Source organism: Megalops cyprinoides, chromosome 25 (assembly GCF_013368585.1).
Source record: "Megalops cyprinoides isolate fMegCyp1 chromosome 25, fMegCyp1.pri, whole genome shotgun sequence".
Lineage (NCBI taxonomy): Eukaryota > Metazoa > Chordata > Actinopteri > Elopiformes > Megalopidae > Megalops > Megalops cyprinoides.
This window is the reverse complement of record NC_050607.1, coordinates 5,576,700-5,598,616: the sequence shown is the minus strand read 5'-3', so window position 1 is coordinate 5,598,616 and position 21,917 is coordinate 5,576,700. Positions and strand designations below refer to the sequence as shown.

General features: G+C 45.7%; 1 protein-coding gene across 5 annotated transcripts in view; it reads left to right on the top strand.

The window, feature by feature from the left end:
* Nucleotides 1-17,284: 17,284 nt before the first annotated feature.
* The window catches only part of LOC118771775 (protein phosphatase 1 regulatory subunit 12A-like), a 59,505-nt gene continuing 54,872 nt past the window's right edge, over nt 17,285-21,917 (top strand). For all 5 annotated transcript variants that reach the window (XM_036519806.1, XM_036519803.1, XM_036519805.1 and 2 more), the window contains exon 1: nt 17,285-17,582. In XM_036519806.1, the coding sequence (XP_036375699.1) occupies nt 17,346-17,582 (237 nt within the window). In that variant the 5' untranslated portion in view covers nt 17,285-17,345. The remainder of the gene's footprint in view (nt 17,583-21,917) is intronic.

Here is a 21,917-nt window from a genome sequence, read left to right as displayed (position 1 = left end):
CTGATTAGTGCTTGTGGGGTTGGTATTTCAGGAGCGACTTTATAGTATACAGGGCCTGTAGATTCACTGTACAACCCACTTGGTTTATAACAAGACGATGAAAGGCATTTTTTACTTAAACATTGGAGAGGCACTGTCCTGAAATCCCTTGGCTGGTAGAGGTAATCTCTACTGTACAACCTACTGTCAGGAGTGAAGGATTCTGGGATACGTGGCAGCAGTCACCCAGTAAAAACTTGAAAGCGTATGAAAAGATCATACCATATATGTATGTTTCCACTCCGGCGCCCAATGGAAACTCACCTGGAGATGTTACCATGTGACCTTGTCTTGGTACAGTACCCGGAGCGTGAGACAGCGCTCACAGATTTACAGAGATGGAGTCACACCGGGTTATAATATTGTTTCATTTGACCATAATAGGCACTGCTGCGGGTGAAAAAAAAAAAAAACGTCGCTGGTAATTGGAGTTTCTCTCTAAGTCTGAGGTCTGCCAAGCGAGGGTGGTGTGGGGAGGGGGGGCTATTTGGCTTGTGTGGAATACAGTAGCGCCGTTGCTATGGAAACGCAGAGGCACTTTTCTGGGGAGCCCGCTTATTAAATGGAAAAAAAAGAGAGTCTCATCTTGTGATCGTTATCGGCGCCTCTTTGTCTGTTTGCCAAAATAAATAATGATAATTGCAACATGTTTTCAATCTTTTATATCTCTATCCCTGAGTCCATGAATGAATGAATCCCATAATTTACAAAAAAATGTGTAGATTGAGCATGCAGCATTCCGATAGATGTCACAGAGCGCTGTTCCCGGTGTTCGTTCCAACTGCCCACCTGGGATTTCCCAGCAGTCTTTGGGCTTCAAACCCAACCCTCCTCTCATGTGATACTCCAGCGCTGTTGGGACACAGAAAGGAGAACAAAAGGACACTGGCTCCCAGACCGTGCTGACACCAAAATGGCCGTCGGCCCTCTGCACAATCTGAGCTCTGCCGCCGTGCCATGGCAGCAGTAAATATTGTCTCCTGTGATTGACAGCAAAGGGTCACAGAATGTGGCCCGCCGCTGAGCCCTTTTGGACACGAGCGCTTCCATTAATGTGGCTATTTTAGCCCCGGTTCGCCGCATTGTGATGGGCCGAGCAGCTGTCCTTAGGGTCTGGCGTTCCTCCGACAGCGAGTCCCCCGCCACGGGACCGACAGGCACACTCCTGTGGGGACGGTGCGTCTGCCTCCGGGGGCTGGAGGGAGAGATTCCTCCCAGAGATCAGCCCGGGGGCCTGATGTTCGTCAGCAACCAGACAAGTTCCTGGAAGAGAAAGAGAGATCACTCTCCGCTCCGCACCAAGGAGAGGTCATGTGTGTTTCGTGTCACTTGCCGTGCGAATGTTTTAACAGCCAGAGTTAAGTCTTTAGACAGCACAGGATACAGAGTTCACCCTGTGTAATGATATTTATACTCAGGAAAATGGACGACATTTGGGGAAGGAGAGCAATAGGAAATTGAAAACCTTTTCCGGGACAGGTAAAGAAAATTACATGTTGGTCCATAATGAATCGTTCACAACGGGAAAAAAATTATATCCTCAGACCTCCCTGTCTTAATATGGAATTCTCAACATGGAACTCGGTATGGAATTCCAGGGCTGGCTATTGTTAGTTCAAAGGAGTAATTAAAACACCAGCTGAGGGCAAAGTTTAACCAGTGGATGCTGGGTAACTCTGGCGGCATTGCCGGGGCTGATGGGAAATGTTGTGTGGCTGCCAGTCCTCCAGAACCCTCTCAGTGGATTGGGGGTGGTCTGTGAGGGAGCGGGGTTGGGGAGGGGGGGAGTAGGGTCGTGGGACGTTCGGCTCACATCAGTAATGATGCACAGAGGGAAAGGTCTCCACAGCCCCTGCTATCTGATGGGCGCAGAAACAGCCGTTAGAGTCAGCAGGCGATCTGTTGCCTCTGACTGCGCAGTGATTTACACTGCCCCAAAACGCTTTCTCCGAGCCCAGAAACACTCCCTGTTATCACAGATCTGCAGGAATGCGTCCGCATGGAACAATGACGAAAGCACCGCTTAAATAGAATGTGAATAACACGGTGATTCATATTTTATGGGTGATTAATTCATCTTGCACAACAGTGACAGGGAGCCACATTTCACCTCCCACGTCTCACATACATACAGCGGATTTACAGAAACGACTCATTGATCATACCACGCAGGTGGTGATGCAACCCGAGCCAATCAGTGGTCATTTTAGGCTTTTGTTAGAAACACGATTTCATAACGATGCGACGGTGAATAAATCTTTCTTTTGCTATGAAAGTGTGCTAGAAAATAAATTATGATGCGCCGTGTGCGTATCTTGAGACAGATCATTGCAATAATAAAGGCAACACCAAAGCAACAGCTGCGGATTAGATCACACGCAGCAAATTTATCACGCAGTACCTCAAACATATCTAATAAAGACGGATGGCGATAAACCCATATATAGCTAGAAATTATACTTACAGCTACTGATCTGTGAGTGTGTGTGTGTATGTGTGTGCTAAATTAAGAACCGCAGTTTGTTGCCATACAGTAAGAAAAATGAAACAACCTTTGTGGAAAAAAAAGAGGTCCTCAGTGGGACACGCAGTATAAGGAGAGAGAGAGAGAGAAAGAGAGGGGGCTGATGGGAAGGGCTGGGATGACTCCGTGTCTGTTGATGGTGGTTCCCCAGAGAGTGCGGAGGCAGAGCTGGGAAAGCAGGCCAGGGCCGCTGCCCGCTGCGCAGCAGAGCTCCTTAAAAGGCAGGGATGGACGAAGCCCAGCGGCCGCTCACTGCGCCCCCCTCTGCTCCTCCCCGCGGAGGAGTCCCGAGGAGCGCCGGAGAGCGCTCGTCACGCGTCCCGCAGAAACACAACGCTGTGGCCGTCCGGAGAGACCCTGGCCCGGAGTCAATCTATCCGCAATGCGTCCTGTTCTTAACTCACCGAAACAGAGTTCAGCACACAATCTCTTTTGTGTGTGTGTGTGTGTGTGTTTGTGGGGGGGGGGGGGGGGGTTGCATCACCTGGGGCTCAGCAGGTGCTGAAATAAGATAAAATTGCTGTGTTGGAATTAGAAAAAAAGCATTCTTATTTGTAACTCAAACTCAAACAGGTTTGTAACTCAAATCTGAAGACAAAGCACACTGTAATTTGATGGAATCTGGCCCATTTAGTTTTTGCTTTTTATTTGTTGTTCATTTAGTGGGGTGGGGGGTGGGGGGGGGGTCACCAGTTATAGTTAATACAGTTAACCAATTATTCATGTTACTTGGCCAAGACTTGAACAGTGACCAGTGCAGACATGTTGAATCTGCAATATGTTAATACATAATTTATTGCCAATTCAAACACACAACCTTTGATAGATTAAAGCAAATCTGATCCCCAGTAACAAGCTCCAAATGACCGCAAGACAAATGCACAAACTAAATCTGAGAGTGTGAGATCAGCACAGAAACTCACAGTAAAAGGTCACTGGTGAAAAATGTGATGTCCCTTTTAAACGTTTCCAAGGCGCTTAAATCATGTCGCCGCAAACAATTTCATTACCCCTGATCCTGGGTCTGACAAACAGGAATCTCACAGCACACAGTCCAGCATTACAGAGCTGCAGACTGCAGGACACTGCTGAGTCCAGCATTACAGAGCTGCAGACTGCGGGACACTGTACAGTCCAGCATTACAGAGCTGCAGACTGCGGGACACTGCTGAGTCCAGCATTACAGAGCTGCAGACTGCAGGACACTGCTGAGTCCAGCATTACAGAGCTGCAGACTGCGGGACACTGTACAGTCCAGCATTACAGAGCTGCAGACTGCGGGACACTGCTGAGTCCAGCATTACAGAGCTGCAGACTGCGGGACACTGCTGAGTCCAGCATTACAGAGGTGCAGACTGCGGGACACTGTACAGTCCGGCATTACAGAGCTGCAGACTGCGGGACACTGCTGAGTCCAGCATTACAGAGCTGCAGACTGCGGGACACTGCTGAGTCCAGCATTACAGAGCTGCAGACTGAGGGACATTGGCTTTCCTCCTCCTAGAGTGTGCACTCCGCTTCTCCCCGGCACGACCCAAAGCTGCCGCTCTCTGATAGGCCGAATTCACGTGAGCGTTCCGCCCCATTTGCTCCTTGCTGAAGGCTGGGAAGACGGCCGTCATTAATCCTGCTGCCAGCCCTTTAAATGTGTTTCTTTTAAAAGCAAAAGCTCAGGGCCACGGTGAAATGGGGTCACGCAGTGCGTTAAGTTTTAAGGTCCAGCTTTTTCGAGAGTCAGAGTAGATGAAGAGAGGAGTGTGGTATCATCAGGGGCAGATGGTGTGCGTCCAGATTGACTTCCAGCTATATTCAGGGTCAGGGTTCGACATTGAATTGTAGCCTGTTTTTGCTGTCATTACTTCAAATGATGTGTCGGACTCAGACGTCAAGCGTGTGCGTAAGTGCAGCTGCGATCATTATTTCATTCCATTTAGAGATGCCAGGGTTCACTCCGCTACTGTGTTTTGATCTGGAGGATGCTTTGTCATTGGCTGTGAGTCCATCACCTGACCCCAATCTGACCTCTACGGTCCATTGAAAAAACTCCAGTGTGAAAGCCACAAGGACAACCGGAAGTCTTCCTCAAACAACAGCTGTTAAGCTTTCAGTTGCAGGGACTCCTCTGAACTTTTGCCACTAAGACCATTTGGATGGGAGGGGATGGAAAGGGGGGGGGGGGGGGGGTCACGCCAACAAAGGCAGACAGCACAGTTAAGAATAAGAACCCCACTCCTTAATGCGCCCGTTAATGAAGATACACAGGAAATGCACAAAGACTGTAGGAGGGCCAATATGTTCAGCCATCTGAAGGATGGTGCGCTGCTATTGATGCTATTGTGCACAGAATGTGCGGACCATCTGCAGATGCCTAAGGAATGTTCCACACACTCTATGGACATACATGTCGAGTGTACTGGTATCTTTAGCTATCTTTAGCCCCGGTCAGCTGGGGGGCAGTTCCTGTGATCTTACTGTGCCTCTCAGAATAAGCCTTTCTGTTTTCTTTGAGGGCACTTTCCACCCTCTTTGATGTTGTGTTTATGTTTGCTTGTCCATTTATAACTCCTACAGAAGGGACATTCGTCTTCCAAGCCAAATAACGTGTTACTCCCTTTCCCGCATGCTGCGTCAATCCAAGGGCTTTGATTGACTGATTATACCCAAAATCAGTGCGATTTACAAAAATTAATCATATGTAGAGGACATTCAGCATGAGCCACCCAGCTGAAATATTTCTTCAGTGTGTCATTATGGATTTTCCTTGGAAAAATGTGCACAACTGGTTATACGATGGTAGATTCCTCAATAGGACTTGGCAAAGCCTCACAACCAATAAGATTCCAGCTGAAACAGTCAAATGGAGCCATAGAAAGAACTCCCTGAGCTTGTGTCTCATTCAGGAGACAGAACAAAGAAAGAGAATATTAGTGAAGGTGCATTGTTAATCGTGTCATGTGAAGTTTATCAATGTGTTTGTTCATAAGACCCATCAGATCTGTTCTCAGATTGGTGAACCTTAAAATGATCATTTAGTAGCCATATCTGATTGAAACAAGATTGTTGTTTAATTTCTTGGAAAAAGCTACCAGATTTTTGAAATTAAACCCCAGGAAATGTAATAAATTGGACATGGAGTACTTGGGACACAACAAGTCAATGCACTTATTTGCATTGAAAGGCTGGGTAAGGTCACGTCAAAGACTTTCCCTAGGTTTCATGTTCTCATAGAACCAGCCCGGCTGTCTTTTAAGCTTGGTCCCATGGCGTCTGTTCTAGCTTATAGTGATGCCCCAGTCCATTGGCTGCACATTGAAGCAGCCTTTTGAAGTGTGCCATGCTGACGTTCTATACTCAGTTCTGTATCAAACTGCTCATAACACTTCACCTAAATACAGAATAGAGTACACACAGAGTTCAGTCATTTCATGGAAGCATTCCAATGTTATCACACAAACCACAAACAATGTTCAAATGTTCCAAAAAAAGAAGAAAAGCATTCAATATTATTTCTGTTCGAGCAGTCAGGGTAGTTGATTTGACTTTATTACCTATATTACCTGTTTGTACGCATGGGTTTCTTGACATGCACAAGTGTAAGTAAAGCAAAGTATTATCCTCAAGTACCCGGTTTGTCTTACCCTGGACGTGAGCCCACTGTAATCCAGTTCAGTGTATCATCACCACTGCAGACATCTACAATGTCTCCTATTGAACATGTTGTACTGATGAACAGAAAGCTGTGAACATGTGTTGCTGTGCGTGCGCGTGTGTGTGTGTGTGTGTGTGTGTGTGTGTGTGTGTGTGTGTGTGTGTGTGTGTGTGTGTGTGAGAGAAAGAACAGCGGAGAGAGGCTGCAGGGAATGTTTTGTGGCGTGACTGTTGAATGTGCTGCTACTGGTTTACAAGACCCTCGGGGTGAGCGTGAGACACCAGGTGAGTGCCGAGGAGAGTGGGGTTCGCCACAGCGCAATAAACAGTCCCCATCACAAGTCAGTTCTCATGATGTCTCTCTGACACGTAGTAGTGCCCTGCTGCACTACACTTCCCAGAATGCACCACCACACTGCATGTCAGAAGGTACACAGCTGGGAATCTGCCTCAAGTGCATGCATTGCTTTCATTTTGATTCTCAGATAACAGCATGTATTATTAGCACATATTATTGTTTTATTAGCATTGATTTCAGCATGTACTGTTATATTGCTGCAACGTCATTGAGGTTGCTCATGGACGCTCATTTTGCGCAGAGAGGACTGGATACTTGCTGTTGAAGTGATGGCGTCGTAGTGAGAGGGGCCGGGGAAGTGCTAATTGTAACTTTGCCTACTCTGATGCAACTGACCTTGACCTAGTTAAACTCCTGCTCTAAATTTAACCGTATCCCAAAAACCATCTTGCTCGCTCACTTCCCCATGGCTCCATCATTATGACACTCCACACCCACAGCTTAAAAGCACAGACCCTGAAATGTTGCCTCTGATGAGGTTGTTGTAGGGTTTAGGGTCTCAGGGTTAGATTCAGGACTAAATCTTAAATAGCTGTCCAGGATAATGCCTCTACTGTTTGGAATGGGATTAGAGTTATTGGATTGTATTTATCTAATGACAGCATGTCTGTCTGTGAGGAAGTCAAGCCCTGAAATCGTGTACGTGCCTATTACATCACAACGCAGTTACTCTGTAACACCTATTACAACTCAACTCAAATATTTTAACGGTATCTGCTTAAAAGTAATAAAATAACCAGTATCAATTCTGAAAGTTTGATATTATGCTCAACATTTTAAATCCACCACAAAATAGAGAAGAGGGCAATGAAAACATACATTTCTGGAAAAGATCTCAAGCACTTAAATCATCTTTTATTCATACAGAAATGCACTGTAATTTAAGCAAAAACAAAAGGGTGTCTCACCAGATCGATATAAACGAAACGGAAATTACTCAAGTAAAACCATTAATTAATTCAGCAAACCATGCAAAACCATACTGATACAAAACTATTCATTTAATTATTGAAACACGCATTGTTTTATTTAGTTCCATTTAAACACTCCAGTATACTGCCAATTTGCAGTATGTACCAGTACACTACAGTCAGAACAGTTCATACAGTATCGATGCTGTCTCTCTCCTATTCTCTTTTTTTCTCTCATATATATAATGATTTGCTAAATTGTATTTTGAGTGAAGATAAAGATTCTATTATCATTGTCACTGCTGTCTGTATGTTGAGCTCACAACATCTACTCCACTGTGAGTAGAAGAAAGTAAGCGTGGTGGAGTGAAGACAACTCTATTTTTAGCCCGGGGCATTGGCTAATGCTGTAGACTTTCATCTCTGCAGCGCTTAACTTCCTGTGCAAATTGAAACATGTCAGATTGCACCAGCTCTTTGCGACCATGACCACAGCAGAAGCTACTCAACCACTGAGGGACCCTTGCCGACAATATGCCATCAGCATTCAGACTATCCAAACCGGCTCTAATTAACCTGCTAATGTTAAACCTGTTCATTTCTCCTGCTTTTTGGTGTGTCTGATGTACTGATGCCTTCAAGAAATGTCTCCTTGATTGTAATGGAGTATAAACTGAATTTGGGTCATAAAAACGCGTAATTCCAGACTTGTTCATGTTGTGTTTCTTACCCACATTTTACACCATTGTCCCTATTGCAATGCTTTTTTAAATCTTTTTTTTAATACAGTTTTGTGATCGTCATATCGTTATTGTTGTCAGTTTTCTTTTGTACTTTTTTCACAATTTTGTTGCACAACAGTTCCTATGATGCACTCTGCAATATCAGTGTGTCAAACGCAATCTAACAGTTGTTTAAATAGATAAATTGCCTTTGATTGATTGCGTCGTCACTGAACTGACATATGAGTGTGAAGATGTTAGGTTGCACCTCTGGTATGTGTGTGTACGCCTTGTTTAACTATTTTTTGCCTAGGGGGCTATTTGAGTTGACTTGAAGAATGGGCCATAAAAAAATGATTTGCCTCTTGAACCTTGACCTTAAGAGTGACACACCCAGCAACCATGACCACACTGACAGAGACGGCGTCGTTTGTTGCTTGCTTTGGAAAACCAGTAAGAAACGCAACAGGATCAATGCTGAAGGAGGCTGAAGTTTCTTTGCTCATGGGAAAAAGACCACTACAGAGGCAGGGTAACAGTGGAGTGAAATAGTCAGGGACCCAAGCTTACACAGAAAAACTTACACAGAGGCTTTACACCCTTAAGCAAGGCAATGAATTTGGACTGCCCCTGAAAATGTAAAGCTATTTAAATTTAGTGTAAAGCTTAAAGATGCAAGTCATTTTTGGAATCATTTAACTTATCATCTATCATAATTCATCATTTTTATGACTATATTCAAAAGGGCATCTTTTGAGCAAATTATTTATGTAATATGCAGGAAGCTTCTTCACTGACTCCAAAATGGAAAACAGACTTCTCTCCCAGTTCCTCTCTTTGGTGGAGATGAATGAGTCTGATGGGAAGTCATCATTCAGCTATAAGTAGAAGCTATTGAGAAAAGCACTTAAGAGCAGGGAGATGTTTTTTGCACATTACCAAATAATTCCCTTGTTCATGTCTATTGTACAATGGAGGACACATTACTTAGATGGTAATAAATGATGTCAGGTAAACAGTAGAATGGAAGAGAACTGCTTGTGGATGAGGAGCATAACATGTGAGTCTGGGCTGCCAACAACCGCAGCCCTCGAAGGTGCACGCACCAGGTGTTATGAAGGGAGAGGTAAACACAGCGAAGAGTGCCTTCCACTGCAAGACGGGCTGACGGCGTCACCCTGGTAACGCCGGTTAGGTCGGTGAGTGGTCCTCCGTGTTCTGAGGGGGCTGAGGGGCCAAGACTAAACACACTCAGACACTTCCAAAAAAACCCTTCCCCATTACTGGAACAAACATCACCCTAACCCGACAAGAAGTTAATAGTCTTTTCCTCGCATTGCGCCTGACTCGTGACTCACTTTACCGAGTACTTCAGTCCTGTCACTTGTGAATGCCCAGTTCTAGATTTGTCCTATAATTAGCTTATTTCTCTCTGAAACTGGGGCACTCCAATGGCCTTTTTATATTAAGCCATGCCTTCTCACAAAAAAAATATATTCCAGCTGGTGCTGTAAAAAGAGGAAAGAATACACAGAAAGAAAAATAGATAGATTCTACATCAACACATATTCTACGGTATGTTATATAATATATGGTAGATGCATGTCACGTATGGACAGAGTGTTGCAATGTGTGTTTAATTCACCTGGGGCTGTTCTGTTCAAAGACAAGCAGTTCATCTTGCAAAATTCATATAACATCCTTGTCTATGAATCACAAGTGATTAAAACAAGTTTTCAGGAAAAATGCTGGACTGCATTTGAAAATGAATCCCGAGGAAGGAGTTTAGTTGGACACACCAAGCAGTCACGAGCAAGTCAAAAGCCCAAACAAGGCCAGTTTATGAATCCTTGATATTTCAAGCACTTTTTCTATTGTTTATGCTCTAATAGAGCAACCCTGAATGCCTTTTGAGATGCAGTGGCCAGTCTGTGTTAAGCTCATGTTATCAAACTGTGTAACAGTTAACAGCTGTAATCAGTAAGTGAGACAGAGAGGGGCTGTGCTATTTCTGTACTGGGTAAACCTCAGCTGTTGTCTGTTGAACAGCTCAGGAGAGCACCATACATGCCCCCCCCCCCCTCACCCTTGGGTCTGGAGGTGGGGGTGGAGGACTGGGGGGGGGCTCATTTGGCAAGGGTTCACTTGCTCAGATATCTGTTATGAGCTCAGGGAGTCAGCTCTGAATGACCTGTGGAGCTCCCAGCTGAGTGCATTAGCCTGCCTGGCTCATGCTCTCATTGAGCAGGAGGTCCTCTCCCGGCAGAGCAATAGTACATGTTAAGGAGGGGAAAACACACGTCCAGTTCTGTAAATACGGGGGGAGTGTGAGTTACATGTCGCAAACAGCCGGAGACAGGCGGCCAGGAGAGATGAGGTGAACCCCGCCTCAGACAGCTCAAGTCACGCTGTCTCGATGCCCCCCCCCCCCCCGTAGGCCAGGAAAGGGAACCAGGAACAGCTGCAGGGAGAGTGGCCAGTCTCTGACCTTTGACCCCATGCTGTCAGACCCCCAAGTCCCCGTGTCTCTCTCTCTCAGGAACTCAGATGGCCTGGAGTTCAGTGCAACTGGTGCAAAGCACTGTGCCGAATACTGGAAGCCTCTGGTTTCACTGTAGACGGTCAGCAACCAGCTTCCAGCACTTGGTGTGAGTTTCACTGCATACCTACTGCACTGGGTACTAAACCAGACCAAAGGGCACACTTTCTGATGGATATACACAGAGAGAGGCGTCATCAGGAAGTAACACGCTCCACAGTTATGCTATCTATACCGTGTTCTTGCTTTCTGGCTCACGAAAACCAACTGCCCGCGAGTCGTCTTAAATGGACAGTGAGTAAGTGACCAGATTGAGGCTGTTCTTGTGTGGGTTTTTTCCGTTGCTTTGTGAATCCCAATAGCATCAAAGTCGACTATTTTTATCGGCGTGATAGTGCCGCACTGAGGGATTTCAGACCTTGGGGGAGGCGAGTGTGCTATACACGCCAATGTTGCCGTGGTGACAGGCACTGGGAGACAGGCGCTGGGTGACAGGGAGTGAGCCTCTGCTTTCACTCAGATGGTACTTGCCTGTCAACAAGGCTTGGCTGGCCAGCTCAGCCCGGCTGTGATTGGCCAGAATTTCTCCTTGTAATAAGTGAAAGCAAGTCGAAGCAGCAGCAAGACAATGCTGAAGTGTGTTTTGCCATGGTGGAAGTATGGCCTCGCATACACCTCTGCAAATGTAAGCAAATCCTTAGTAATAATGTTCAATCAAACAGTTGTCAGGTTGGAGTAGATTATGTTTTTAAATACCATATTTTTTCACAGTTCAAGTTAATCAAACTTAACAATAAGACAAATAAGAATGGGATGATGGATGTCATGGTAATAATATATGTATTATGATTTCTACTGCACCATGCACTCAATAAGACACTCGACTTACAACAATGTTCCCTTGTCCAAATCACATTTTCTTTGCAGGCTCAGGTGAACAGAAACACCAGTCGGGTTTACTGTTCCGAGATCGCATTGTGAATTACTTAGGCACACTTGACAGTGTTGTGTAACAACTGTGTGGCTTAACCCACTCAGCAGACATTATTGTAAGTCGTCTCAGGGGACAATAGCTTTAATGACACTTGGTTATGACGGGTGAACCAACCAATTAGGCAGGGGAACAATGGCGGAGAACAGCTCAGGTGACACGAAGGTGGAGGCATGAGTGATGAGTGGAAAAGACAGAGGGAGAGGGCTGATTAAGTGTTCTTGTGAGGTTTTGTGAGTGAGGTCCAGTGCTTGGCTTTTATCAGGTCTGTGGCCAACATGCCTGCTCGACAGGGCAAATAGGCGGCACAGCGGTGTGGGGAGAGGGGACCCTCGACGCTCTGTCCTCCCTGACCCTTTGATCCTCCTCCAGGGCTGAAAGAACAGCAAACAGTCAGAGATCAAAGCTGAAATCAGACAAAGCTAGAGTTGGTTTTGGCTCCTTTCGTCACCACGGCGACTGCGGCCATTGGGGGGGAGTCGCAGATGACCTTGTAATCCGGGGTGGATGCACAGCTGTTTAGTGTGTGTGGGTAGACACCCAAACATTTACTGCGTGTCTGGGGGACAGACTAATGAGCCTGCAGTGAGCATACCCATTGGAATGATGTGGGTTCTGATCACTGGTATCACATGACAGCCTCCGGGGGGGGTGTCATGTGACCACATTAAGTTGAACAGTGAATATGGCGTTATGGCGTTGTTGACAGCTGTGGGCAGGAATCAGCAGGTTGTGGAGTTTTGGCTGCAGGGAGAAAAGCAGCGGGTCTTACAAAACGGCCTTTCCTCTGCTGTGTTAGAGTAGGTGTCCCATATGATGCCTGCATAAAATTGAAAGCCTCAATGTCTCTGAGTTTTTCTGTTGCGGAGCAAGTTTTGCTTGGCGGTCCAGACAAGCACAGATAGCTTGTTATTGTCATACACCTGCTCTCTGTGAAGAATCTAGCCCTTAGTTTGAGTCTGGTATTAGGACAGTCTGGATGTTGTATCAAATCAAGACTTCTGTAGTTTTACATCTACTGCTTAATTACACAACTATATCTGATCCACACGGTGGGAGGAAGGATTTGGCTGTGTGGTCCGGAGGAGTCATGGGATTTTAATGAAGATGGTATGAATGAGATCATTATCAAACGACATGCAGATTTTTAATGGGATGTTTATTGTGGGTAATTCAAATGGTGTGCTTTTCTCATGAGTCAAAACATTCCCATTACATAACCACGAGGGGGGGGAAAAAAACATTTCAGCACTGTCCCGGGAACCACACATGCAGCGAGAGGCTCAAGCCATGCTTCCAGACCGCTGCAGGAAACGCTATCAAGCCCAGAACCAGACATGAAACAGATGACTGAGCGCATGCCGTCCATCACTTGTCAGCGTGTGCTCCCTGTGCAACATCAGCTTACACATCACTTTTCCCTTCGGCCCACTGACATCAGCAAAATAAACCGTTTATCCAACCTCCTGACACCACAGCGATTTCACTGTATCAACCCTCCCTGCCCCCCCACACTACCACCCCCCCCCCTTCCTGCACACCCTAGATTTTTAGTGAATGGGTATCACTTTATTGAACCTTTCAACACTGTAGATGTTTATGGTGTGTCTGTAAATCAGGACAGCCATGGGTGATCTAACACGGGTGCTTACCTTGGCCTCCCTACCCTGGCCCAAAACAGCTACCCCCCCTCCCCTCGCCTCCCTTCACCCCCACTACCCCACCCCCCCACAATCCTGCACCATCTCTGCCAGCACTCTGGACCATGTGTCATATCTGCAGAAATCAATTGCTCTGACTGTTCTGCCTGCATGTCCTGGGCCCCAGATTAATAGGCTCAGGTCTGTTCAAAACACTGCTGTGCGTGTGCTCTCCCCAGGGATGAGGGCCTGTCCATCCCCTGCCCCTGTGTTTGGACCCGTGCCAGTGTTTCTGACCAATACCAAGGCTTTTACGCTCCTCGTTTCAAGGTTGTTTCACCCTATTCTGTGCAGTGGAATGTCGGAAAAGAGGGCGTGTTCACCAGCATGTTGCCTGCCGCACACTTTGCAGAAAGATTACAGGACTGAGGTCATGCTGGATGTTGGCCAGCACACAGGTAGACTCCAATTTCCAAAACTCTTTGCATTCGCCCAGGAATTCCGAGCGATGAATCAACTCGGACCTGAGTTTGCCGGCATTTCTATGAGGAAAATTTTCTGTGATGATGTCATCAGGGCATGCCATCCTTTTCTCTGCCATCCATTCAAAGCTTGCAGGATCTAAGAAGCATTTATAGGAATGAGCAACACCACCATTATACTCCAAATCATGGTAGTTACAGGATCTTTATTCACACTCCTGGTGACCGATCATGTTGCCATTTGGATGGTCTACAGGCAGGCTTCGTGACAGCCCATAATCTTGGCTCTGCCAGCCACTCACCCCACATACACCGCTCCCTACAGTGTGCACATGGGCGTCAGCCAATGACATTGCATCACCATGCTACCTCACACTTACTCAGGGTCCAAGGAGACCACCGGGGTGAGCCAACGTGTTTGCAGGGCATTCCATTCTGCTCAGATATCCACTTCACATCATTATGAGCACCTTTGGGGAAAAAAGTGCGGTTTTATGTCAGTTGTCAGTTTGCATCCCCCCCCCCACCCCCCCATTATTAAAACACATTGCATATTTGGATAACAATACATAAATATAGATCTGTTTTTATAACAAAGGGTTATTTGTTCAGAGTTGGGCTGAGGCACTACAAATTCAACAACCATGGCAAAAGTTTCCAGAAGCACATTACAGCGAATAAAATTGTTCAAACAGATTTGCTATTTAAATTGAGTTTTTTTTTTTTTCAGAGAAGCAGACACCTGCCTGTTTTAATTCAAGCCTTAGAGTGTGCAGCAAGTCTCTGGTGCTGGTACAATGTTAGCTGCTTCGGGAGTTGCTAAAATGTACTCTCAGCAAAAGACACCATCACATTTTCACAATGTTGGAGCCACGTTGTGGGAATGTTTTATCTGGACTGGACCTTTTGGTAATGCCTCCACAGATTGCGAGGGGAATGTTGCTCTTTAGGTGACAGTATCAGACAAAAACGGATGTCAAAACATGATGTGAATCCTCTAAAAACATAGCTGTCTCTCTCTGGAATGGACACATCTCCTTTTAAAATACAAAGATTGTTTTGGCAGTAGGATGTTTCCTCTGAGCCTTCCAGGCAATATATTTTCCCAGCAAGGACAGATTGCGGAAGTTAAGTGCATTTAAACCACTCAATGTATTATTATTATTATTTTTTATTTTTTTGCAACTGTGTGTTCAGCATGGCTGGAGCAACATTCACTGTTGCCACATTTCCATGTAATCTAATCAGCTACACTGACTCTTTAGATGATATTTCACACCATACTCATTATGGTCTCTCTAATGGCTTTTAACTGAAGCAGCTCTCCCCAGATAGGGGTGGAAGCAACTTGTGTAAACATGCTAATGCATCAACTGCTACTCTGAATTACATCACTGTGACAGCCTTGCCATTTTTTCACGAAGAGAACCAGAACATCAATATCATGCCTGTAAAATGGTGATTTGTGTTCTTACGGCTACAGAATACCTCATGAATAATAATTCCTTGTCAGAATATGTGTCTGTTTGCACTTGAAGAATTGAGCGGTTGCTTCTTTTGTATAAAGAAAACCTATAACAATCTTCTCTTGGAGCTGAGTATGAGGATGAAAACAGTTCCATTTGAAACAGCAGAAAGTTAATCTAGACCTTCCCATTTGCTTTGGAAGAATGTCCTGATATTTAGTGAAGTATTGGTTCCATCCATCATGGCAGAACATGCATTTCTAATTCATACCAGTTGCCCAGATTTAATAACCTAGCTGGTGTAATTAAAAATATATCACTACACATTATTCGCAGAAGACTGATTGCTGCATCTGATAGAGACTCCATTTACTTCACCCTAACAATGAAGCCAATCCAGAATTGGTCGTGGGATTCAATTATTTCACTTCGGGTTGCTTTAAATCAACACCTCATTAAACTCCACCCAGATGAAATCACACATGGGAAGACTGTACTTTGAAATGGCTTGGGCAGAAAATGGCAATAATCGAATTTTAGAGTTAACCCTTTACTGTGTGCTGACCCTCAGGGATAGTAGTCCCCTTCAGAACACAGATGGTGTCATGGAGCCCAAAGGTCTTTACTGGCTAAAATGTGGGATTGATTCATCCTTAACTTCTGTAAAGACTGGGGCAATTAAGACATGCACACAACATTGGTTAGAATGTGCAGAGGGAAAACCTCTCAGTTTCTCTCTCCCTGTCTCTCTCTCTCTCTCTCTCTCTCTGCGGTCTCAGCTGAATGGTTCTGCAATATTGATTTCACTTCTTTTTTTTTTCCAGTGTGTTTAGCGTGTAAACAGCAGGCAGCTCGATTTACCACTTTCAGAGTGCCAAGTTCCGCTTCCTGAGCTGCTGACCCGTGAAACATACCATACCGAAGCTTGTTATGAAAAGACTGTCTCATAAGTAATAACCACTCATCCACCTGTTTGCCATAATGCCCAGAAAGAGCACCGTACAGCTACCTTCATAAATATGCACATGCATAGAGCATGTCTGACAATTATGACTGGATTCCACTGGACCAATGGAGCCAAGATCATAATACATTTTTTTTTAATTACAAGACAAAAGAGAACAGACCTCTGAATGAAACATCATATCATTATTTAGTGTCTGCACAAAATGGCTTGACTATGCAGTAAGGCAAAACATATCGTCTGGTTTTCCTTACACCTCAACTCTGGGTGTTTTGCGTGTAAATAATTTGTTATTCTTTAAAATTTATTGTGAGGATTTTTTGTGAAAATGATGAATCCATTTGCTAAAAACTGAAATAAGAATAAGAATAAGAAATACTTTATTAATCCAAAGGAAATTTGAGTGTCACAACTGCACCGTCCGGCACACATCAAAACAACAAAAGAATAAACGGAATAAAATAAATAGAGAGGTATAAAATACAACAATAGAAAGATGTTTGTGCAATTATGCGTTGTGCAGTACTTCTGTAGTTGTCATATAATAAATAAATGAGAATAGTGAGATGGTGAAGTTATCATGCTTGTGCTATGATTATATACATAGTATAAAATGAATTATGAAACAAGAATAAACAAGGGTAAGGTTATTGCTATTATACAGTATGAAGTGCAGTAGAAAAACAGTTATTGTTGTACAATATGCAAAACAATGATAACTGTATAGTCGATTCCTGTGCATTCCAAGCACAAGCCTAAGAGCAGTTGCTGCTGGAAGCACTGTTAATGAAGCATCCAGTTATTGATTCATAAGTGAGTCGGAAGTGGCCTGCCTTCCACTTGCTTCCTGTCGCACACTTTTTTGTTTATCTGCCGATGATGACGCTATACTGCAGATCCTGAGATGACGCGACCCTTATCTCGCGAGATTATGGAAAGCAAATTCAGACGCTCACTCACCCCCCCCCCCCCTTCCCACGCCCCAGTGCGCTGTGGGATAGTGGCGGTATAAAGTATATCCTGTCCTCACAGACAGATAAGAAGCCAAGACAGGAGGTGGGATGAAGATGGCGGACGCCAAGCAGAAGAGGAACGAGCAGTTGAAGCGGTGGCTGGGCTCGGAGACGGACTTGGAGCCGCCCATACTGAAAAAGAAGAAGACGAAAGTGAAGTTCGACGATGGCGCCGTCTTTTTGGCCGCCTGCTCGAGCGGCGACACCGAAGAGGTGCTCAGACTGCTGGACCGGGGCGCTGACATCAACTACGCCAATGTGGATGGTCTCACCGCCCTTCATCAGGTTCGTGCTGCTGGCTAGCTTCCTCGTTAACAGCCCTAACCTACTTTCTCCCTAAACATCCGCCTTAGGTCGTTTGTAATCAGACAGCTTTCTAGCTACGGTCGGAACATGTAAGTTAGCCGGTTAGCTAGCTAGCTAGCTACCTGCCTATGGGGAACCGACTGCTTCGCAGTGTTTACACAGCGCGCCCGGCAGCGACACACACAGACAGGGCCGATCGCGAAGCGGTTGTTATGGTTGAATTGAATACGGGGGAAAGACAACAAAAAACGGGTTGTCGATTGATTTAGTTCGCTGCTAGCCGTCTGATGTTGTTGACGTTCCGCTGAGAAAGATGGGTGTGTTGGCGAGCTAACAGTTAGCTAGATTTCTGATATATAGTGATAGACTAGTTTGTAGCTTCCTATGTCAGCGATTGGCGAAATAACTACGCTAACTAACAAGACGGCTAGCTGTCTTGTGTGGTGTTATGTCAAATGCTCTGACAGATCTGTTTCACTAGATAGCTGGTTTGCCAGCTTGCTTGAAGAAGGCTTGGGTGGTATGGCTAGCAAGCTAAGCTTGCTTGTGTGGTTTAGCCGTTACCTTTCTGCGACACTGATAGTCAAAGTCGGTGGCATGACCCTTCTTTCGATGGGTTCGGCTCCAATGAAATCCTGCTTTCAAAGCTATCGAGCAAAGTTTGACTCGGTTTGATGCAATAAGTTGGCTAGTTAGTCAGCTGCAGGTCCAGATTCACATAATTAAACGCAACTGGTGAACTACGCAGCTGACAAGCCTGGTGCGGATCTCAGACGGCGGACAACGTTTGCGTTTTGACAGCACGATTCGCAGTTCACTTAATGAAGTTTCACATGTTCTGTGTAAAGTGTGAGGGTTATTTTTCTGAGCCAGTCAGCTCTAAAGACGACATTCTGCGATATTTCATGGGTTAGCTGGCTCAGATGCTGAGGTGCACTAATTTGTTCGTGTGTGTCGGGGAGGGGTGGATTCTCAGCGGGCGTATTTTTAGCAGGCTAGCTTTTCAGCCGTGCCGCAGTCTATGTGAAAAGGGTGTAGAACGCCTGTATTGCGACCGCACAGTGAAGATAATTGTGATACTGTATCAATATGTTTTAACGTGTAATCTGAGCCATCGAGGCAGTGCATAGCTGTTAAAATGAGTTTTACGGTTCGTAGCTAAATGACAGAGGTTGGCTTACGTTCCGTGGGATCAATTTATTTGCTTTCAAATAGCTGTGTCTGTGTAAAATAAAAGCTGACAGAAACCGAAGAGGTGTTTTTGGCCATTTTGGACATTCGAAGAACAAGGACGCTCTGTGTTGGCTAGATAATGTAACCAGAAATGACATCAGCGGTGCACATGCTCTGATGTGGGTTTACCAACTTTGTTCGTATAGTAGTCGGATTTCTTCTGTTGCCCTAAATTTGACCAAGCTGTCCGGTTTTGTATGTTTTCTGGCCTGTCAAACTTTATTTCTTCTCTGTACTCTTCTGCTGCTGGGTTGTGGGAAAGTGCGATTGAATCTAAATCTAATCTAAGCGCATAAAAACGAGACGTCAGCAGAGTATTGTCATCTGGATGTAAGTATTTCAGGTTTTAGGTTTCAGGTGCTTTCTGGATCATCCAAGGTTCAGACAGGCTTGAATAAAATTTTGGAATGTACCGACATTGATCAGTTTGAAATGAGAAAAAGAGATGTAATAGGCACACGTGTGGAAGTTAGAAATATTTTTTACATCTTTAATTCCGACAGCTTTGGAATCTTTGGTTTGAAAGGCATTGCAGACTTCCAGGAAGCAGGACTTCTCCCGGTCCTCCCATTCTGGACCTGAGCATCTCAATAGTCAAGATTATTCAGATGTATGCAAAAAATTTGCTGTCAGATCTTCACAGATCTGCAAGACAAGTTGTGGTTGAGAGCTGTCGAGTGTCCAGTGATAACACTTGATGGAAAATGGTTAGAGATCAAGAGGTTATGGGAGGGCACCGTGTGTTCCTGCAGGAACATTTTTTGTCCTGTTTATCGCAGGCTGCACAACGAGAGCTGACCACCTTTACGTCTGACAGCATAATCATAAAAATCGGAGCCCTGTATAGAGAGCGGAATTTTGTGTGCGTGCTCTGACTACTCGCTGTTAGAGAAATTACAAACAGCTTGCGACTTAATTCCGTAACCTAGTGTAGCACACGCCTGGCTGTCACTGTGTTTGCATTTATGCAGTGCTAAACACAATGGCCTCGGCTGCACACTAAAATACTTTGCCTCCGTCAGAATGTGAGGTCATCAGCCACGCACAGTCATATGTTTCTGTGTTTCAGCAGTCTTTCCAGAGTTTGCCAAACCTTAATTGTTGCATGGCCAGTTCCTTAACCTCCTCACATCTCGGATGATCTCATCCTCTTACTCATCGTTGAGAGGGCTTGTTTGCCGAGCTGTGCACCACTCTCTCTCCCTCGGCATGCTGGGAAACGCGCCGAGGTGCAGCGGTCGCACGGCGCGCGTTGCTGTGTTGGCACGCTCGGCCCGCCGGGCAGATTCCAGCCTCTTTATGGTGCCGCTGCAGTTGGACGTTGTTTTTGAAGTCGTGAGGCGGGTCGCTCCGTCTCGCTGGCTGTGAGATTAAACCGCGGCTGGTAAATGGCGGCCGCCGTCTAGTTGAGGCTTTGCATCCTCAGAGCTGGCCTCTGTGTCACACACAGCGGCCTCTGTGTGTGCACTCCTTCACCACGGCCTCCTGCCTGTTTTTGGACCTGCGTCTGTAGGCAGGCAGTGCAGGGAAAGAATAAGGGGCTGCGGAGACTGAACCGTGTCTGTAGTGGCTCTCTCTGATTGGCTGTGTTGTATCTCACGTATGTCAGTATGCGTCTGGGTGTTCCTGCCTGTTTCTCTGAATGCATGCATGTATGTCAGTATGTGGCTGCATGTACAGATTTGCCTGCTTGTGTAAATGTGTATGTGCTTGCGTGTGGGTGCACATACGTGAGCTTGTCAGTTTAGAGGTGTACGTATGAAGGCGTCTTTGTGCATGTGCATTTTCAGTGCGTCTTTCTGTGTGTCTTTGTGGCCAGATACATGCACACATGTAGAGCAGCAGCCTGATTCCTGGTGTTCCACCTTAGATCAGAGAAGGTGGCGATGTGAGGATTCATCCTGGGCTTGCGCAGAGGTCAGGCCTCATGATTGAACACTCACTCCAGCAGGGAGCTGCCTGACTTAACCTCCACAGCACAGGACTGAGGCTGCCTTTCCCTCATTGCCTCCAGTGTTACGTTGATTATGTCCACTTCTGCGTCTAGATCCAGCTGGTTTCCTGTGGAGCAGAATGGCTCAGACAATAAGAGGTGCAAGAAAAAACACACTACAGGTGACACTCAAAGACAGGGCAAGCAACTTATTAGCAGACTTATAGTAAATCAGGCCTATGTTAGCCACGTGGCTCACAGAAAGTGAACTTAACTTCTGTGTGGTGGGATTAATTCTGTTTTGTGTGATTATCTAATTGCTTTTCTGTTGTTGAGTGAATCTGATGACACACAAGCTGCAGGCTCGAATCAGTACTTCTGCTTTCTCTCATTATCGTACCCATTGTTCAGGCTTCTGTGGCCTCTTATCAGAGCTGACCCTGGACCAGCTGGTAGTTTCACAGCTTCTCATAGCTCCTCTGTCCTCACATTCAGCAAACAAGAGCTGTCTTCATTCTGTTCTTTTTTTATACCTGTTTTCAGATTTCATTTCTCATCTGTTGAGCGTATAAGGCTGCAGGTGCTTGACCTGTGCTCAAATCTTTAAACGGTTGGATTGCTTGGTGCTTGGTTCATCCTGATGGGGTATCTCTCCAGCCCAGGGAGAATCCTGACAGCGTTGCGCTGATATCGTGGTAACAGATAGCTGAAGGTGGCTGGAGCTCAGACTCTGAGTTAGTGAGAGTACTTTCACGCGTGCTGTCGGCTGCCCCTGTGTCCCACTGTGGTGCTCCTCAGAAAAGGAGAGACCTGATGTGGTTTCTTTTGGGTAATCGGTTTTTTCAGTTTCAGTTCATTTCTGTTGGCTGCCTGTATTGCTGTGAGCCATTTGTGCTCATGTTCTCCTTAAGTGCTGCACACACACACACACACACACGCACACACACTCCTCGTTATTTACTTCCTGTTCTCGTCGTGGCTGTCATGATAACGATGCAGGCTCTGCTTTCGAGCTCGGAGGGAGCTACTTCCTGTGAGTGCGCGCTGACTGGAGCATTCCCCGGAGCTGCGTTTGGAGCTGCGCCAGAGCGGCGTGTTCCACCATGAGACCATGTTCACATCCACTTCAGCCAATCGGCAAGCACTCA